The sequence below is a fragment of the Neoarius graeffei genome, chromosome 19 (genome assembly GCF_027579695.1).
Source record: "Neoarius graeffei isolate fNeoGra1 chromosome 19, fNeoGra1.pri, whole genome shotgun sequence".
In the NCBI taxonomy this organism is placed as follows: Eukaryota; Metazoa; Chordata; class Actinopteri; order Siluriformes; family Ariidae; genus Neoarius; species Neoarius graeffei.
In genome coordinates this window covers 63,603,646-63,623,714 of record NC_083587.1, presented here as the reverse complement: position 1 = coordinate 63,623,714, position 20,069 = coordinate 63,603,646, and the positions used below count along the sequence as shown (strand labels likewise).

The 20,069-nt window shown below is 40.9% G+C and overlaps 1 protein-coding gene across 1 annotated transcript; it reads left to right on the top strand.

Moving 5' to 3' along the window:
- Positions 1-833: 833 nt before the first annotated feature.
- Positions 834-19,237, top strand: nr2f5 (nuclear receptor subfamily 2, group F, member 5). The gene is made up of 4 exons (XM_060900996.1): positions 834-1,931; positions 11,269-11,549; positions 11,985-12,231; positions 18,007-19,237. Exons 1-4 carry the CDS (start codon positions 1,565-1,567, stop codon positions 18,321-18,323), a joined length of 1,212 nt encoding a protein of 403 aa, XP_060756979.1. The 5' UTR covers positions 834-1,564; the 3' UTR covers positions 18,324-19,237.
- The last annotated feature ends 832 nt before the right edge of the window (positions 19,238-20,069 follow it).

Sequence of the window (20,069 nt, the reverse complement as noted above, 5' to 3'; positions counted from 1 at the left end):
ACAAACCTGGTGCGCACTGTGGGAAATAAAAACATGATAGTGTTTAATATCTATCTATCTATCTATCTATCTATCTATCTATCTATCTATCTATCTATCTATCTATCTATCTATCTATCTATCTATCTATCTATCTATCTATCTATCTATAGCTTAAAGGTACAAACCTGGTGCGCACTGTGGGAAATAAAAACATGATAGTGTTTAATATCTATCTATCTATCTATCTATCTATCTATCTATCTATCTATCTATCTATCTATCTATCTATCTATCTATCTATCTATCTATCTATCTATCTATCTATCTGTTCATAGTTCAAAAGTACAAACCTGGTGCAAACTGGGGAAAAATGATTATGGTATCTATCTATCTATCTATCTATCTATCTATCTATCTATCTATCTATCTATCTATCTATCTATCTATGTGTCTGTCTGTATGTCTGTCTGTCTATTTTCTATAGAATGTTTTATTAAATAATGACTGTGTATCTTGACATACTTCAAAAAGATATAGAATTTGTCTTCATCAGCATCAACTCGCCTGTTATTATTATTATTATTATTATAATTATTATTATTAAATTTTTCCCCCTACACACTAATCGCATTAAAGGCCTTCAGAAAGTAGCCGCTGTCCAATTGGACGCTTCCACTTCCACCAACCAATAGCACACCACTCTTCTATCAGGCCACGCCCCTAAACGAGGGCGTCAAACCCTAATATGGTGAGTGCATCCTATTTTGGCGCGCTGTGGGCGGAGCTTGGACAGCCCCCGCTGTTTAGTGTCACTTTCACCAAACTCGGAACTCCGGGAGAGGTGAAGTGAAGTGAAGTGACAGCTGGCGGATGAGCTGCAGTGCTCCTGAGAGCAGCTTCTCATTCTTCACCACACCAAGATCACTAGGAACGGAGCTTTCCATCCCGGCGCTCACCATTCGTGGACTGATATCTGTATATAATTACAGATTATTTCTATATCTTTTTTCCTTTTCCACGGGTCGGGAACATTCCTTGGAGCTCACATGTGAATTTAATTAACTGGCTGGTTTCTTTTCCTGCATGCATGTTGGTGTTTTCTTTCTTCTTCAAGCGAGACTGTTGTTTACAGTTCAGCTGGGCCACTGCTTCACCTCTGCGGTGCGTTTTTTTGTCCGTTTGCGAGTGCAGGATTAGAGTTTGAACTGAGAGGCAGGGAAACTTTTGCGTAAAGTGGTGTTTTGTAACTGGGACAAGCGAGAGAGATCTCCACGCGTGACGACCGCGTGTGCGTGTGGGTGTTAAACTCTGTGATTTTGCGCACGGAGCGCGAGCACAGCAGGCTGATCATGTCACCGGTGCGCGTGCTGCATTGCAAACTTCTCAACAAATAATCAGATCAAATAAATAATAATAATAATACTTTCAAATATATATCTGTATATATAGATATATATCTTGTGTTTGAGTTCTGTGCGGATTTAAATCCTCGGAGGGACGGATTCTGACCCTCCTGTCCGGGCGTAAAGGAGTTTCACCGAGACGCGCATCTGCCCTTTAACCCCCTGATCTACAGGATAGCATGGCAATGGTAGTAAACCAGTGGCAGGAGAGCATCGCAGCCGACCCCGGCTCTCAGCTGCAGCTGTGCGGCCAGGAGCCCGGAGGCGCCCCGGCCACCCCGTCCGCGTCCACGCCGGGTAACGACGCGCTCGGAGTGGACAAGCTGGCCAGCGTGGACTGCATGGTGTGCGGGGACAAGTCGAGCGGCAAACACTACGGCCAGTTCACCTGTGAGGGCTGCAAGAGCTTCTTCAAGCGCTCCGTGCGCCGCAACCTCACCTACAGCTGTCGGGGGAATCGAGACTGCCCCGTGGACCAGCACCACCGCAACCAGTGCCAGTACTGCCGTCTCAAGAAATGCCTCAAGGTCGGCATGAGGAGAGAGGGTGAGTTCTGCTCCCCATCACTCATCATTCCTGCTCACATGTTAAACAAATCAAATCAAACAAATCAATCACGTCCCAGCTTCATCAGCACTCAGTGTTCCTTCTGAATTGCACAAGATATTGTTTAGTACTTGTAAAATATTTAAACAAAAAGAGGGAGGCTTGAGTTGTCGATGAGCTTTCTAACAAATCACACTTGCACAACATTTCAGATTTGTATGAGATTTTTTTCTTAAAAAAAACCCCTTTGTCATATCTACTGAGGTTTGAATATCATGAAATATATTTTTACACTTCCTTTTTGAGTGTTAATGATCTTATCATATCAAATTATATTTCTACAACATCACAAGTTAATAATTTTAATAAATATTGTTTGTTTGTTTGTTTGTTTGTTTGTTGCGCTGTCCTTATCCTCACCAGTCTTAGATGTTCTCTGGATGAATCATGGCATTTACAATATTTAAGATTTTTTTTTGAAATATATATATTTATTTATTTATTTATTTATTTATTTATTTTTTTTATAAACTAATCCAAAATCCACTTTAACCACATCACATTCACTAAAACAAGGCATTTCACCATAACAATATTCACAATATGTTTTTTTTCCAATATAGTGTAGCCTACTTATTGTGCAGTAAGAAAAAAAAAGTCTAATGTAATTCACTAAATCTGTTGCACTTTATCCTCCAAAAGCACACCAGAGCTTATCTGAGGTTCCTATCAAGTGCACTAAAATGCCTCTCTGTAAGGATGAAGTGGACACAAAAGCACTCTGTGGTGCTGATTAAGTGCACTAAAATGTCACTAAAAGTGTCTGTCGTGTCAAATCTGCTTTTCCACATGCTGTGTAAGCACTGATGATGCATGATGATGCATGTTAGAGATAAAGGTGTTAATCTGGCTTCAAGTTACTATTAAAGTTACTTCAAATGCACAAGTATTTTCCTCGCACATGCATGCACGGACCCCTTTTGTTTTCTCATTAGTTATGGTGTTTTGCTCTCCTGACACTCCAGCTGTGACCAAAGTGCCCCAGTGGGCTCCATTTATTATATTATGTGTATTATGGATGGCTTGGAATAAAAGACACACAAACACACACATCATCATCATCATCATCATCATCAGTGATGTGCACAAGTTTCTTAATAATCCATATTGATTACAAAAAAAAAAATCATTCACCAGGTATGGTGTGGTAAATCCCAGATGAAATATTAATATTTTATCAGGCATTATTTTAAGCAAGTATCCACTTTTAAAGACACATGATGATTTGATGTGATTAAACATAACACAATTAATGATTAGGAAAATAAAACGTGTTTGCTGTTTGGTTTCGCAAAAACAGATCCTTATACAGTATTAGCCAATTAGCATAAACACTCACACACTATAGCTTTGTATTTGTGCAATGATAGAAGGGGTTTAGTTTAATTTTAATGCATGTATCAAAGCTGTGTGTGAAAGCTGTAAAAGTTTAGATTAATAGCTAAAACAATTCAAGGTCATAAAACACACTGATCGCATGCACAATGCATAAAGTTTAATCCTACATGTGGAATTCAATGTACAAAAGTGAATGAAAGACAAACTTAGTACAACACTCAGACTGTTTTTGCTTAAATCTATGCAGTATGTAACCTACAGAGGTAATTATATTATTACTTAATTAATAATTAATCCAACTCAAATTTGTTTGCACAAGTTAAAAAGTGCAACTGATAATACACTGAAATCCCCAGTGTTGAGAAAGCTGAGCATATCATGTTTCAGTAAATAAAACATTTCACAATTGTTACATAACAGGACGTAAATATAAATTATAAATATTAATTCAAGGTTGTGAACATTGTGCATTTTGTTCGTGGAAGCGGAATTCACGTTTGTTTTGTTCAAGTCAGGCGTATTTCCTGACAGAGGGTTAATGTCCACAGAAATTCTCCAACTTCTCTTTATTTGTTCGTTGACCTTTCTCCAAATATCCTCGTTCAGTGTATGCAAGAACAGCTGAGCAGAACGTTCTCGAAACATTCTTTAGAGTTGTTCGTTTTTGGGGGTTTTTTGGTGCTTATCTTAACTTTCCATTAACACACCTGCTATGTCTTGGTGGCTTTTTTGTATGAAAAGTAAGGTTAAGTACTTTGGGAAGCAAGGTGTAGAGGAACAAACAGAAATAAATTATTTACAGGCTCATCATGGGATACATTTTAGTTTCCACTATGTTGTTCTACTAATCCAGTATAATATAATCCTCAATGTATTTGATATAGAAGATAAAATGCCACATGTATGATTTGGTGTCTTTAGTAAATTAATTACTGTATATACTCTACTGTCTATAGTTTAAAGTTTGTACGTGAAATTATCTGAGAGCAAAAACGTGTTGCGTTGTGTTTCCATGTTCAGCATTGGCCATGAAGCAAATTATGGACACTAATTCAAGAATTATTGGTTAATCGTTATTTTTAAATCGGACTTAATGTCCAACCTAGCTTAATGTCACACACACAAAGCACGTCGCCAAATAATTCTGCACCTACATCAACCCTGGCTTTGTTAACAACCAAAGCAACCAAAACCAAATCGTTTGGCTATTTTTGTTTTCAGAAAAAAAAGCTGGGTTTTTTTGGCAAAAATGTGTTCTCAAAGCCAAGAATCTCATTTCTTATGTATTCAACGAGAAGACATTTGATCTTTATAAATGCCTTAAAAACTTGCCCAGCCACACACACACACACACACACACACACACACACACACACACACACACACGGGGGGATACACCATATCCTTCTCGCTGTATCTTTGAGTTCATACATAAGTGAAGCGTTCTTTTGAATTATGCAACGGTTCCTGACGAGAAACAAATAGAGAAGCTTCTTGTATCCATGCAGTACTAAGCGATCTGTGCTCTGGGTTACTGTGCTATGGTAACTGTGTTGTAGATGCCATGAAACAAGCCCTTACTGTGACTCGTGGGTCAAATTCAATGATCCTGTAAAGACACGTCGACGACAAGATAAATAAGATTTTATCCTGTTCATATTTCATACACATGTTCAACCTGTGTGTGTGTCAGTTGTGTCCTTGAGGTGTATCGAGGTGTGATTTAGTTTCTAGGTGCATTAATTACATCTTAAGAAGTCATTTGTACTTGTAGAATGTTATTGGTCTTTATCTACTCATTATGGCTGTATATTAGTGAATTTTAAGGAATAAAGAGAGTCTGGTCTTAATACTGTTCTAACACGGGCGGTATTTATTAATAGAACAGGACTTTATTGATATCAGGACAAAACCTAACCTTTCCCCTGCTGTGTGTGTGTGTGTGTGTGTGTGTGTGTGAGGTTTAACCTCATTCGTAACCTCATTTATCTAATCTAACCGAACATGTGTAAATAATCCTGCTTGCCTGAGCCCAAGACGGAGGTGTTGACATCAATAGATATGATTAGTGGCGTATGAAAAAGGACGTCTTGTCTGATAAAGAAACGTCCTCGAGAAAAGCACGTTGGAATTACTGCATCGTTTGTGACTGTTTCTGAAGCGGCTAATTTCACTGAGTCCTTTGTGATGTGGAGTGTTCAGAAATCCCACTCGCTACTCCTACAGACGTGTCACATGTTCATCGATGAATGAGGCCGAATCATGACGCAGTCTCCATTGTGCTTTACAAAGACCCTCAGTTCATTATTTTTTCCTGGAACTCCTCCATTTTCTGCTCGTAGTTTGACATGAGCAGCTTTCGGACAAGGCAGATAGAATCCAAAGTGTTTTTTAATTTTGTGAAACCATGTCAAAGGGCTGAGTTTGTGGGAGCTCATGTTTCCCCCCTCTGGCATACGGCCAAGCTGCTCAACTGCTGTACCTGTTTTCGCACCTTAAGCTCATCTTGACATGATTGACATTCCAGCCTGACAAAAGAGCGCATGTGATGGAGAAAGAGCAAATGTGACCGACTGACAGCGGTTGTGTGTGCGTGTGTGAGAGAGAGATTGCTGGAATGTCCTGCATGCACTGCCGTGACCTTTGTTAAGGCATGAAATGGATGGATATAGATACAACAAGAGCACTGGCATTTACACACACAAGGTTTCACTTATTACCTCCTTCGCGCGCACACACACACACACACACACACACACACACACACACACAAAGACCCTCGATCTCTTGTAAACAGTGTATCAAAGCTCATGAGCATGAAAATGTTTAGCTCTCAGATTCCAGGGCAGTGGCCAATGACAACGCACTTAGCACTTAGCGCTTAGCACTCAGACGCCCAACTGCGTACACACACGCTGCATGGTGCTGCCGGAATCTCAGCAGGCACACACACACTGGAGCCTCGTCCCGTGACCTGTAACGAAGGGTGAAATATAGGTCAGTGGAAGGTAAACATTAATATTAGTCAGGTATAAGACAAAATCCAAAGGTGACAGGTCTCGGCAGGGTTTGGGTAAATATCACCTTGTTGCTCGTATCGTTGGCTGACTCAGTCTTATCCGGTGTGTTCTGTGTGCACAAACAAAAAAGTGAATGTTTTCTCTTGTTTTACAGCATGTTTTTGAACACACAGAATGGAGATTGCGTTTGACTGTGTTCTTTTTTTAAGTAGTATACTGAATACCATAATCACACAACCTGCAAGACTTAAAGGGTGGAGAACTAACTGTATGCAGTTATTATGACATCTGACTCCTTCCAGCCCAACTGTGGCACTGGCATGGTCTTGTTCTTTAAATGTTCCCTCATGGCTAAAGGATGTTTGGCAGATATAACTGCATCTGCATTGTTTTGTTCTAATATGTTTGTATATTAGATATACGAACACCTCAATCTTTCTTTCTTTTGTCTGACAATATTGGCTTGGAGAACGTTGGTAGTTTCTCCAAGTTTTGATGGGGCCGGGGGAAATCCAGCTGCTTTGACACTTGACCGATAGCAAGAGATTTCCTCCAACTCCCCACCATGTGTTTAGCATATTCTCTTATTAATTCATCAGGCCCATATGACTGGAGCTATTATGAGATGTGTGAAGGACTCTTCCTGTTGTGCAAAGAGAAGCCATAACATTTTTAACATGTCAAAAGTCAATTCTATGAGCATTTGGACTTCTCTGGCTTGTTCATGGAGAATTTTTGTATTTCTGTTCTCTAGAAAAAAAGTCATAGTAAAGGCATGGCGTGGACATCCTTTTCCCTACTTCATTTAAATGTTCACGTGGATGTTGAATGAAGCGGTGTGTCAGGGATCGGGTGATTGTGAACTGTCAACACTGCTGGCGTTCAGGGCCAGTCCTATTATGACTCATTGGTGTTTGTTAAGTGACTGGCAAAGGGGAATTTGTAGCAGGAATGACATCATGTTTACAGGAATTTTTAAAGGTTTAGGTCACCTGAACAGGATAGATCTTTGGTCAAATAATAATTTCACAGTATTGTTGTAAACCCCCCCAGTGTAACAGGGGGTCAAGACGAGCTTCATTCTGTAACCAGCTTGAGTGCAGTGTGTTGCTACGCCATACAGAAATCAGTTCTGTTCAGTGTAGACACTTCCTCTCTAAGTCCCCAGCACGAGCAGTCTTGCTCAGCTCAGAAGCCTTGTTTCACTGGCCACCCACAGCTGATCCTGGAGCCTGGCCAGCTACTTCCACATTCTCTCCCTCTCTCAGTCAGTTTCTTTTTCTTATTCTCTTTTCTTCCTCCATCTACCCTTTGACCCATTCCCCACTTTCTTTCTGAGCCAAGGTTCACATTCTGAAGCCCTGCTGTAAACACGGTGTAAGGTTTTTGCCCTCTAACAAGGCACACTGGAATACTGTGGACTCACTAGATTCATCCCATGGAGTGTTATACAGTGTGTTGACAATGTTTTGCTTAACAAATCATTATTTGTATTATTGAGATATGAGAAAAAGTTTTGGTTAGAATGGTTTCCTTACACTGAGTAAAATATACATATGTGTCAGTCCACCAGATTTTCATACCAGTTGCTCAGATTATGGATTTTGAGTTACTGTATACCTGCTGCAGTAAATTACCAAGCTTTCATATGCAGGAAATACAAACCAAAGTGAAATTGGACTAAGGGAAGTTCGGCGTCGTTGTCGGCTGTCCATCGCTAGCGATGATGACTGCTTCATTGGTATGTGCAGAAACGCAGGTGGGCCGCGAGGCCTGCACCAGAGCGACAGAGCCGTCCACAGCAGTGGCACAAATGGCCTGGCTGAGCCGTCATGGAATGCCTGGCCTCATGAGCGCTTGTATACTATTGTCCTCTCCTAGCAAAGCGCCTTGCACAGTAAGGTAAGACAAACGATGTCGTGCCCCCGTTGTGTTGTCTCTCTGGATCTCCAGACCTGATGCCAAGTGGTGCACAAAAGTGCCACAGACCTGAAAGGTATGGAAGTTGCCCCGCAGTGACAACTGACTTGCCGAGTGATACCATCCATTGGCCATTTGAGTGGCTCTTCCACATGCCATCTGGTGGTGTGCCATTGACCATGTTGGGTTCATCTGCCACACTACACCGAAAAGCACCCTACTGTCAGCGCCTTATTGGTGGTGTACTATTTAACCCATAGCTGGAACCCAGGCAGGTGCTACCACTCCGTGTCAGAGCGGACCTGGGAGCAATGGTGATTAAGGGGTAAGTCCACTTTCCCCAATACTCAAGTCCTCCTGGACCTGAGACTCACCACCAGTTGCAGTTTAAAGTTGTACCCAGGGCTAGGAGTTTTAACTAAGGGAAGTTACTGTAAATCTGACATGAAATCATGTGCAACTACATGATTCCATGTCCAATTACAAATCAAAATGTCATTTGCCGATTTTTATGGCAGAAGGAAGATCTATACTTGTCTCAGTTGTGGATGATGTTAAAAGTGGTAAATGTATCCCGTAGGGGCGCTATTGAGGTGATTATTCATTGATAGTTACTGGATCAGCCAGCGAAATGTCGCAAAATATCGCATGCTTTTCAACTCTGTTTCTACGCATTCTATAAACATCTGGTACAAAAATCTTGTGGCGCAACGTGTATATGTATCCTTTTGAAGTTCAAGACTGTCTAGTTAATTTATACATCTAATTATCCCTTTTTTTCAGTATTACTCAGTGCTTGTTGCCAACAACAAACCCCTTGTTCTGTGCCAGAGTTACGAAGAATTACAAGTTCTAGTCCTGTTTTTGCCATAATGCCAGGCCCTTGTTTGATGTTATGCTTGGCCCCTTCTCTGTGACTTCCCCATCCACTGCCCTGAAGTGTTGCAGGTGCCATGCTAATCCATTGAACCCTTTCCAGAGTCTTTTGACTCTTTGGTTGTATCCCTGGTTCCTTATCTCTGGTTGTTTGTTTCCCCTTCCTGCAGGTCCTACTCCAGACCATGGTTTAGGGATCTCAGGCAACCATAGATACCAACCAAAAGTCTGGGCACATGTGTCAAGTAGGGATCATTGTCATGTCCATTAGTTCTTTGGTTTCCTACACTATGCCTAGCGATCTTAAACCTGTAGAAAAGGGGCTTTTAAAGCAGTCTTGGAGTCCTGCACATTTAAGGTTTCCCAACCCTCAACTCATCTTGGCCAACTAAATTGGGGTTTATTCATTGGCGATCAGTTGGATTATTTTGAGGAGGAAAGCGTTAAACTGTGCAGGGGGTCGCCCTTGCTCTTCAGTCTCCAATGAACATACAGTATATAGCCTTGGCCATGGACTGTTGCAACCGTAAGCTGACCTAATGGTTAGCATGTCCGCCTCTGGATCACAAGGTCTACTCGTGGTCGGGTCATACCAAAGACCATCATAAAAATGGTACCTACTGCCATCTGGCAAGGCACGCTGCAATACAGATGTGAGTGGGGAGTCAAACTCTTACGGTTACTAGAAGACTAGCTCCTCACTGTAACCCTAGCTGTGTAATATGCGAGAAGCCGAGGGCTATAGAAGTGGAGATCGGCGCCGCCCAATGCGCCTTAAGGGTCTGGTTAGTACTGGGATGGGAGACTACCTGGGAAGACCAGGTCCTGGCATGGGAGGGACTTTGACTTTTTGATGGACTGTTGCAGTTATTCTGATACAACCCCTTGGGTGATCCAGGTTGAGTTTTTCTTTTTGTTACAGCCAGTCCATGATATCTGAGAATAAAATATGATTAAGGATAATATCCACGTTGATTAAGGAGAAGGTCATGACCCTTGCCATACTTTACAATCCTCGAGAAACACAGCTGTTCTATTCTAAGCGTAGGAGAAGCTGGTTTTTCTTTCCATCCCTAACACACCTCTCTCTGTCTGTTCTGTCGTGCACATGGTTGTTGTATGTAACAGTAGATGGAGTTATTAGTCAGACAGCGGCATGGCTGAACAGGTGTTTTCCAAATGGGCTTTGAGGGGCATGGTGGCAAAAATGGCCTCTGTTTGGCCCTTGGCCTCTGCTGAGCCATTTGTCAAGGGGAGGTGTGAAAAACCATTCCTCTTTAAGCAGGATCTGTTTGCTCATTACTCACTGATGGAGAGAAAAAGATTCTTCTCTCGGATGGACTCCACAGATATGTGACAAACACGAATCGCTATTTTATTCAGGCCTCACAAACTAGTAATGTAGCCAAAACATTGGCATTTTGGCAAACTGTGCCACATTTCAGATATTTATCAAGCAGTGTGATTTGAGTAGGTCACTAGTTCAAAAATATAAATGAGCTTGTTGACTTTCAGAAGATAGAAGATATATATAGAAGAAGTCAAACCTCCAGTGCAATATTATTTCACACATATAATAGTCACTTATTTGTTCATGCTATGAGAATAAAGCCTCAAACCTGATTTTCTGTTTTGCTTTGAGAATCAGATTACATTTTGCACTGACTGATCTTTCACTATTTGACGTAAAGTATATTATTCAAGAATTTCAAGCAAAGAGAATACCTCTGAATACTTTCAGAAGACATTGGGACAATTGTCATTCGTCACATTTAAATTTATACCGTTAATTCTGTTCACACTGCCACATTTGCACTTTCTGGATTGCCACTGCTTGTCTTTTCTTAGATAGCTTTAGCTTGTGTATGTACCCCCCCCCTTTTTCCTTTTTATAGTTTATATCTTGTACCTATATTTTATATTTCATGTTTATTACTGTTTGCACTGCGGATAAGAGGGAAACGCAATTTCAATTCTCTGTATGTCCTGCACATGTGGCATTATTGACAGTAAAGTTGACTTGAACTTACTCGACATACCAACTCTCAGTCATCCTTTGACATCAGTTTTAAGCGTATGTTCACATTTTTTACATTGCTTATGTATTCTGATTTTGTCCGCAGCCGTTCAACGAGGACGCATGTCCAGCTCTCAGACCAGTCCAGGCCAGTACCTGCCCAATGGGAATGACCCGTACAATGGGCAACCGTATCTGTCGGGCTTCATCTCTCTGCTTCTGCGGGCGGAGCCATACCCTACATCCCGCTACGGTGCCCAGTGCATGCAGTCAAACAACCTGATGGGCATCGAAAACATTTGTGAGCTGGCAGCACGTCTTCTCTTCAGCGCTGTAGAGTGGGCCAAGAACATCCCATTTTTTCCAGACCTACAGCTTATGGATCAGGTAAAGTCACCGGAGATCAGTGGACCCTTGTGATCATGATGAAATAAATAATGAGCTGATTAAATTAATGCAAAAAGCATTTTAGCTACAATGTTCTTTCAAGGATATGTTTGATTTAATAGCACTTCTTTCAGGCATTTTTTTTTTTTAAATCGGAAATGTACCAGTCATGTCCGAGGAACTGGAAATCAAGACAAATATGATAATGCTTTTATGGTTGCACTTTCTGTCAAAAATAGATAACAATTGCATGAAAAACTTTTTTTTTTCCAGTAAAACCATCCAGCTGAAATCAAAGGCTGTACGTGCAAAGCAAATTTTGAAATGATGCACATGTCGGTGGTTCGCTTATACCAGTATCACTTAATGAGCTGCTGATTCATTCACGATCTGATCTTCATCATTGATCTTCATCACGAAATTGTTGGCTCCTAGGTGGCGCTGTTGCGCATGTCATGGAGTGAGCTGTTTGTGCTGAATGCAGCACAGTGTTCAATGCCCCTGCACGTCGCACCACTGCTGGCCGCCGCCGGTCTGCACGCCTCCCCGATGTCAGCCGAGCGTGTGGTGGCCTTCATGGACCATATCCGTGTATTCCAGGAGCAGGTAGAGAAGTTGAAAGCCCTGCAGGTGGACACAGCAGAGTATTCCTGCCTCAAGTCCATTGTGCTCTTTACTTCAGGTAGGAAGCATCTACAGAATAAGCTGACTCATTTTAATATGGTGTCCTGTGTGTCCTGTAATCAGAACCATCTTAAACATTACATCATTCCCAGGTTCTGTTTGGAATGAGTTGAACTTCAATTATACACTGCCTGCCAAAAATTCTTGAACACCTAAACCTTATAAAGACTTAAACCCTGAGGTCTTTGTGTTTAATAACTTGTTTGTTATCCACTCTGAGATTCGAATGAGACTTTGAGTGCTTTATGACAGGAGAATGGACTTGTTTGGTGAAGCAGTTACTCTAAGTTAGCATTTAAAGCTAGACTGCCTTTCAGATTTTTCTAGTGTAGGTCATAAAAAGAATTTTCCCGACACCCAGTTATTTGTGTTTAGTGACTGAAAGCTACTGAATTCGAATCACAGACTTCCAGTTTTATTAATTTTAATAGAACAATCAATGAATTTATCTCCACATGGCCCTAAATTCTCTGCTATTTTTTCCTGCTTCACCATGACCCAAGTCAAGATAATACGTCATGCATCACGTGGTGGGCTTTCCCCGTTCATGCAAGGCATTATGGGATACAAATTTGAAACAGGAGAGAAAAATGGACAATGTGAGTGTGCGAATGAAATGTAAAAGAGCGACTACAGTAACGGAAAGAAACCGAGAAGAAAAGATGTTACTGTTAGGACTGGTGGAGGTATGGTGAAGTTAGGATCCAAAAACAGAACACAGACAGTAATCCAATAAATAAGATGATTTTATACAGGGAAGAAAGGGTGTGGCAAAAGATAAACAAACAGGACGAAAAACAAATAGCAAAAAAAAAATAGTCCAGACAAAATGAGAACAAACAACTTGACAAAAACATGACAGGCAAAGACAAAAACGCTAGCGCAAAAAACCATAAACAAGAAAAGACCCTTAGTGCATAAACCATGAACCAGAAATTACCCTTAGTGCAAAAAAAACCAAGAACCAGAAAAACACTAGTGCAAAAACCATGGACAAGAGAAAATAGCTAGAGAGGAAAACCATGAGGAGCAAGAGAGGCACAGAAACGGCTAGAGAAGCAAACGAGATGTTCTGGCAAAAACAGAGTCTGGGAACGGCCTTTAAATAAGCAGCAGTGAAAACCAGGAAGTGAGTACAGGGGAGAAGGAATCCCTGTCCCAGATCCGGATCGGCGCTGGCGTGAGAGGTCTGTAATCTCCGGAGTGGATGTCCGGGGCGGAGCATGACAGTTATGTTATATATGAAGGAAAGGAAACGCAGGACCAAACTAATAAATATGGGCGCTCAGCGAGCACCTCGGTGTGATCAGCTGTTTGTTTAGCGACAGAATGATGGAACTGTCAGTGCACGCTCAAAGGGAAACCTGTAGATGGCAGTAATGCAACACTGTGGATGCCAGCTGCCGTAAAACCCAAAAGAAGAAGAAGGTAAACCTGCGCATGCGCACACGGACTTCCTCTGTCTGCTTGACTGCACGAAGCGAGCGATTTCATGCACATTATTTGCTTTAATCCCCTCAAATTAAATAACTTCCCAGCCACAGAATGGCCTGATATTTTGTGAGATATTACAGAAGTAAACATATATCACAATCACCACATTTCAGACGGAACTAAATTTCACCGATTTTATGAAAATGAAAGGCCGTCTAGTTTTAAGTTATTCCATGAAATTGAGTCATACATGAGCTGATAGCCGATAAGGCACATAGCACTGAGATTGAGTGGAATAACTGTTTTATTCTATCCACATTCACTGGATTTTGAGAAATGGAGCATTTTTATCTAATCTCATCTCATTATCTCTAGCCACTTTATCCTTCTACAGGGTCGCAGGCAAGCTGGAGCCTATCCCAGCTGGCTACGGGCGAAAGGCGGGGTACACCCTGGACAAGTCGCCAGGTCATCACAGGGCTGACACATAGACACAGACAACCATTCACACTCACATTCACACCTACGGTCAATTTAAAGTCACCAGTTAACCTAACCTGCATGTCTTTGGACTGTGGGGGAAACCGGAGCACCCGGAGGAAACCCACGCGGACACGGGGAGAACATGCAAACTCCACACAGAAAGGCCCTCGGCGGCCACGGGGCTCGAACCCGGACCTTCTTGCTGTGAGGCGACAGCGCTAACCACTACACCACCGTGCCGCCCGGAGCATTTTTATTTTTTTGCAAATTTGATAAATAAAAACTATATACAAAATGTCTGACAAAATCATTTCCTCTTAGAATGTAAACAAACCGGCGAAATTATAGGGGCAATTTGTGAAAAATGCTATAATAATAATTCTTGATTTAAAAAAAAAAAGTTCTTATCATCAAATACTTTTCTTCCATATTTTGTTGCTTTTTTATTTTATTTTTTATTTTTTGGGGTTTTGTTTTTGAGTAGAGTTTTTATTTCATCTTTGGTTGGTTCAGCAACACGCTCCACCATTTTCTTGTTTTTCTTCTTTTGGGTGTTCTTGGTGGTTGGCAAACCAACTTAAAGGTGCATTACTGCCACCAACTGGGCTGGAGTGTGGAACAGGAGATACTGGGGAAAAAACTACATTATTTTATTTAGCTATTTCTGTGTTTTTTAAATACTTAATAATAAAGTTATATATCTGACTTGTTGCGCTCCGCCATTTTGTTTTTCTCTATTCACGGTATATGAACTGATATCCCAGTAGAAGAGTAGCCAATCAGAGCATACGATTGCTCATATCCAGTGAATGTGGACAGAATAAAAGCTGATATTTCTTATTCTAGAAGTTTTAACCCATTTCTTGAAGCTTAACCCAAAATATTGAAATAGCATATTCAAAAACTGTTGACTGGCAGTGGTACAATAAGAGTCTTAAGAGTTAAATTTCGAATTTCATTTGCAGCATAGACAAAGTCCGATGTAGTTAATACAAATATAAAAGTAACTACAGCTCACAATGTTGTTTCACAGAGTAGAAGTGTGTGTACAACTGTTTTTTTTAAATCCCACTCCCACCAAAGGAATCTTGAAGCGATTCTGACCAATCCCACCCACTCTCACACATATTTTTCTTTGTACCCACCTACAATATGAACCTAGTAATTCCTAGTTGAGTTATAAAGTAATTGAAATGATAATTACCATCACTGTGTCCAATGATCTCAAATCTCAAACAGTCTTCTTGCAATCTCATTCATGATGATGGTAAATCCGTCCATTCTTGTGGCTTTGTTTTTGTGTCTTATGGGAACCCAACCCCAATCCACACCTCTAGCACAGAGTGACGCATTTTATCATCTGCAGCCAATTAGTAATACAATCCAGCCTTAAGAGATAATGCTGCATCCATGATTAATTTTTTTAGCAAGTAAGCTAACATTTCTATTTTCTTTTTCATATTTGAACAAATGAAAAAGTGTTTTCCAAGTTCTTAGCTGTTTTTTTTTAGGCCTCATTGATTGGTTCTTGTGTTTTGATGCATGGGTTTGAATGATAATTCAGCAAGAAACAGTAATAAAGAGCTGCAAATAGTTTAAATTTTTAGTAGTTTGCATTTAGTGGTAATATTCACTCAGTTACATGAGAATGTGTGGGATCTGGAGGGGATAAAAGATAAGGCAGCAATTCGAACACACCTGACGGGTTACAAATTGGTTGATGATTGGTTAAATGTCAAGTCTTAAAGTTAGATAAATAGTAAATGCAGTATTGATGCACTTTTGAATTTGATAACCCTGCCCTGAAAATATTTTATTTCTGGCTCGGAAATAAACTGCACAGTTTATTTTCAGTGGTTGGAAAAACATATGGAATTGCTTGGAACACTATCCAAGCGTCATGTCCCGCAAACTCAGTTAATGTGGCCTGTGGGTACAGTGTGATAGGTCACAAGTGACGCTTCACACACGTGTCGGCAACCTTTAAAGTTTTCTGCATACACACCTATTTTTATTCATTTTCCAGCAGGTTTGAATTCCAGAAACACATTCCTAGTCCTGAAATATGGCCTACACTTTCCCAAATGGTTCCCTTGTTTCTTCAAGCTTCCATCTATTATTGAAACCAGCCGGGCAATCTCTTGCCCCTCCCCCTTTCTCCCACCAGCAAGCCTGAATTATGTATGCTGAGTTACAGTGAGAGGGTTCGACGCAGTCTGACCTACATAACTCGCTGCCTCCTTTCCCAGAGGGGTTTGCACCCCATCCATATTGCCCCCGATCTCCCAACTGGAGGCGAATGCCATTGGTGCTTCATCTTTTTGCCTGGATTCGCAGCAGTAGGGGGTTTCCACATGCGTACTCTCACTGTGAGGCACAAAGGGAATGAGAGAGTACCTTCTGCCATATAGGCAACCTCATGGGAAACTTTACAGAGGCACGCAAGTCTTGTCAGTGCTGTCATTATTCCCAAGGCTGATGCATCACCCAGTGCCCTCAAAACATTGCGTACAGTGACTGATGATGTCTTTATATGCCCTAATGTGACAAGGTCAGATGTGACAGTTGTGTCCCTCCATGTAGCAAGGAATGGGTGGGGGACTTTTTACCCCCACAGAAACATAAAGCAGGCGATCTTTTGTTCCTCCAAACCAAAACTCAGCATGATAACTTATTAGTAATGTGTAAGCTGACTGAGAGAATGAAGATGGGTTGAAGTCATCTTTCATCCTTGAACAAAATCATTGTTCCTGTAGCCATATTCGTCAAGAAAATACAAACCTCGAAAGCGAACAGAGGAATCCTAGACTTGTCCTTGTCTTTATCAGTGGTGAAGCATTACTATTACAGTTGGGACTTGAGCTCAGCCAAAACTTAGCCAGACACCAAAAAAGCAACAGGGCAAAGGATTTTGCAAGGGATTAGCAGCAGGCTGCCAGGTCGCGCCGTTGTGTGTAGCTGTTGATGTTGATTTTAAAAGTAACTCAGTAAATTTCACAGGGAAATGAATACTTAAGTCTAAGTGAAAACTACTGTAGTGAGCGTGCAGCGTGGAAGAAGAGTCTGGAGACAGAAATCTTAGTTTCTCGGTTGTTAGCCTGTACTACGTGCTCTCAATAGATAGCACTGGCTTGACCGCTTCATTAATTAGCATTCGCTAACACTACTGATGAATGCTACACCAGCTGGAAGGTGACTTCACTACTGTGCTGACGGCGCTGACTTGCGGTTAAGCTCACGTTGGCCTTCAAGAAGGTCTAGGGTGATAGATTTTTGGTCCCTCCCACTATGAATCAAAATCTGATTGGTTAATTCATCCATCACTTCCTACATAAACATACACTGCCATGGCCTTCTGTCCCGGCAATGAAGTCCTAACCAGTGAATGAGCAGCTCTAAACTCTTCTCAGCCTAGAGACAATAAACAAAAACAATCTCATTGGATAACTCAATTTTAATGTTTTCAGGAACTAACCCTTTCATTTCTGAAGCACATTTGATAGAAAATAAGGCCAAATTAGAATTAGAAGAGAATAATTATCATGAAATTATGAAAGAATCAAAGAAATTAAATATAACATTTGAAATGCTGATATGTTTGGGCCATCTCTGAATGCCGAGAAGCCATGACGGTTCCTCTCTGTTCTTTATGAAGGACATCCAAATCCTTTTCAAATGTCCAAAAGAAAAAAAATGCATCACTAATGAACAAATTAACACCAGAACTACTGAACACCTCACAAATATTTAAGAATAAATATATTTAATGTGTTTCAGGATGGACTTTTTTATGAACTTAAGTCCTTCAATCCCAGATTGTTGAATATACGCTAACCACAATCTCTACTTCTTCCAGATGCTATGGGCCTGTCAGACGTGGCCCATGTGGAAAGCATCCAGGAAAAGTCTCAGTGTGCCCTGGAGGAGTATGTAAGGAATCAGTACCCCAATCAGCCCAACCGTTTCGGGCGGCTCTTGCTGCGTCTGCCATCGCTGCGCATTGTCTCGTCGCCTGTCATCGAGCAGCTCTTCTTTGTGCGCCTGGTAGGCAAGACGCCCATTGAGACACTACTCAGGGACATGCTGCTGTCCGGCTCCAGCTACAACTGGCCCTACATGCCTGTTCAGAGAGATCGACCTCTCTCGCTTCACTACAACGAGAATGGGCCTTGACCCTGTCCACATCCATGAAAGTCACATCACGTAGAACCCATCAGCTCCTAATTCGCCAATTCTGTGGTCGGGAATGGAACTCTTGAGATGTTCTCGTGCCAAGATTTCTTCTGCAGTGTTTACGGACATCGTGACTGAGAACTTGACTGAAAAGGGCAAAGTCCATTCCAGTCCATTGATTTTCAAACACGCCAGAAGCCATTAAAGCTGATACCAAAGTGGGTGTCTTTTTTTTTTTTTTTTGTACCTGGACATTTTGAGAAGTAAAATGATAGTCCGGACTTTAACAGGGCTTTAAGAGAAACTGTCCGTATGTTTGAGTGGAGAAATCATTCTAACACCACAGTCGGAAAGGCAAGAGGCCAGTAAGACTCTGAATATGCTCAAGCCACTGCCAAACCGTAAACGGCATGTGAACTGTACGAGTCGGTGAAAAAAAAAACTCTATTGTGGTTCGTCTCAATGTCATTTTGAGTCTCTGAAGGAGTTTGAAGACGTGAAAGAGGCACTTCAGATCTGAAACCAGCCAGGCACCCTTGTTTTTTCTCTATGCTCTTTTCAGCTACCACCAAAAATCCAGCACAGCTAGATAGACTTCCTGTAGTTGCCATGTAAGGTCAGTGTATAGTGCTTAATTCTTTTCTTTCATCAAGGAAAACACTGAACAGTATGTCAATTAAAATCAGGACCTCTTGGGGACCGGGCACAATGTTGTATGAAGCAGCAGATATCAAGTATTTCATTATTCTTCTCGCAATATGTTTCAGTATGTCACTGTTTGAACATGGCACTACAGCTTTCAAAGGCAACCTTTGGATTTATAAGCCACGGTGTCTCGGAAAGCACGACCTGTTATATTAGTTCACAGAATATTTCTATAAGAGTTTTTTTTCCCCTTGTATTTTAGGTTTGATGAAAAATGAATCCTTGAATTAAAATTTGTCAAAACAAAATTTCCGTTGTTTTGTTGTAGTTTGAATAGGCAAAGTGTTCTCGATGAAATCCTGATGCTTGAAAATAATATAATCCAGTCTGATGATATGGTTCAGTATGCAAAGTGTGAGCTATTTCTTTTCTAGAAAATTAATTGTGGAAAATGTGTTCGAAATAAATTTCATAACACATTCTGTTATTGAGTTGGTGTAGTACTATTTGTAGAGTTTGAAATGCTGAACACTGTTTCAGTGTTGGGTGTCATTTATCAGCGTGGATATGAACAAATTTAATCATTAATTTTTCACAATAAAATAATGTATTCATTAAAATCAGCTTTGTTCATATCCATAATATTCACATCCTGCGTTTGCTCCTGAGTTTATGTAAATTTATGTTTAATGAGACTCACTAATGTGTACCTTGACGTACTGCGATATCATATCCTGATTATGCTCTCAAGTTTAAATAACTTCAAATACACACCAACTTAATGAATGTTTTGTGAAAAAGACAAAGATAATGGCACCCTCCAAAGAGAGGAAGAATTAATGTGTGTCTATGGAAGTTGATGCCTTCTATACCTTGCACTGGCTAAGCTGTATTACAGGAAGATTTAGTACAGGACCACTTTGGAGGCACTCTTTCACCTTTTAGTCATCATTTTGTTTTTTTTCAACTCCCTTTGGCATTTATGGAGCTTTGTGGGCACTGCTAAATGTAAATCAGCTCTATAAACTTGATTGATAATTTCAAGTTATTGGCTTTGACCAACATACACACTTCAATATTAAGAAAATCAGCAAATCTTGT

Excerpts from the sequence above, each read along its gene's own strand:
- nr2f5 (XM_060900996.1), top strand. The coding sequence starts at position 1,565 with ATGGCAATGGTAGTAAACCAGTGGCAGGAGAGCATCGCAGCCGACCCC. Across the intron at positions 1,932-11,268 it reads GGTCGGCATGAGGAGAGAGG|CCGTTCAACGAGGACGCATG; the intron begins GTGAGTTCTGCT and ends TTTTGTCCGCAG. Across the intron at positions 11,550-11,984 it reads ACCTACAGCTTATGGATCAG|GTGGCGCTGTTGCGCATGTC; the intron begins GTAAAGTCACCG and ends GTTGGCTCCTAG.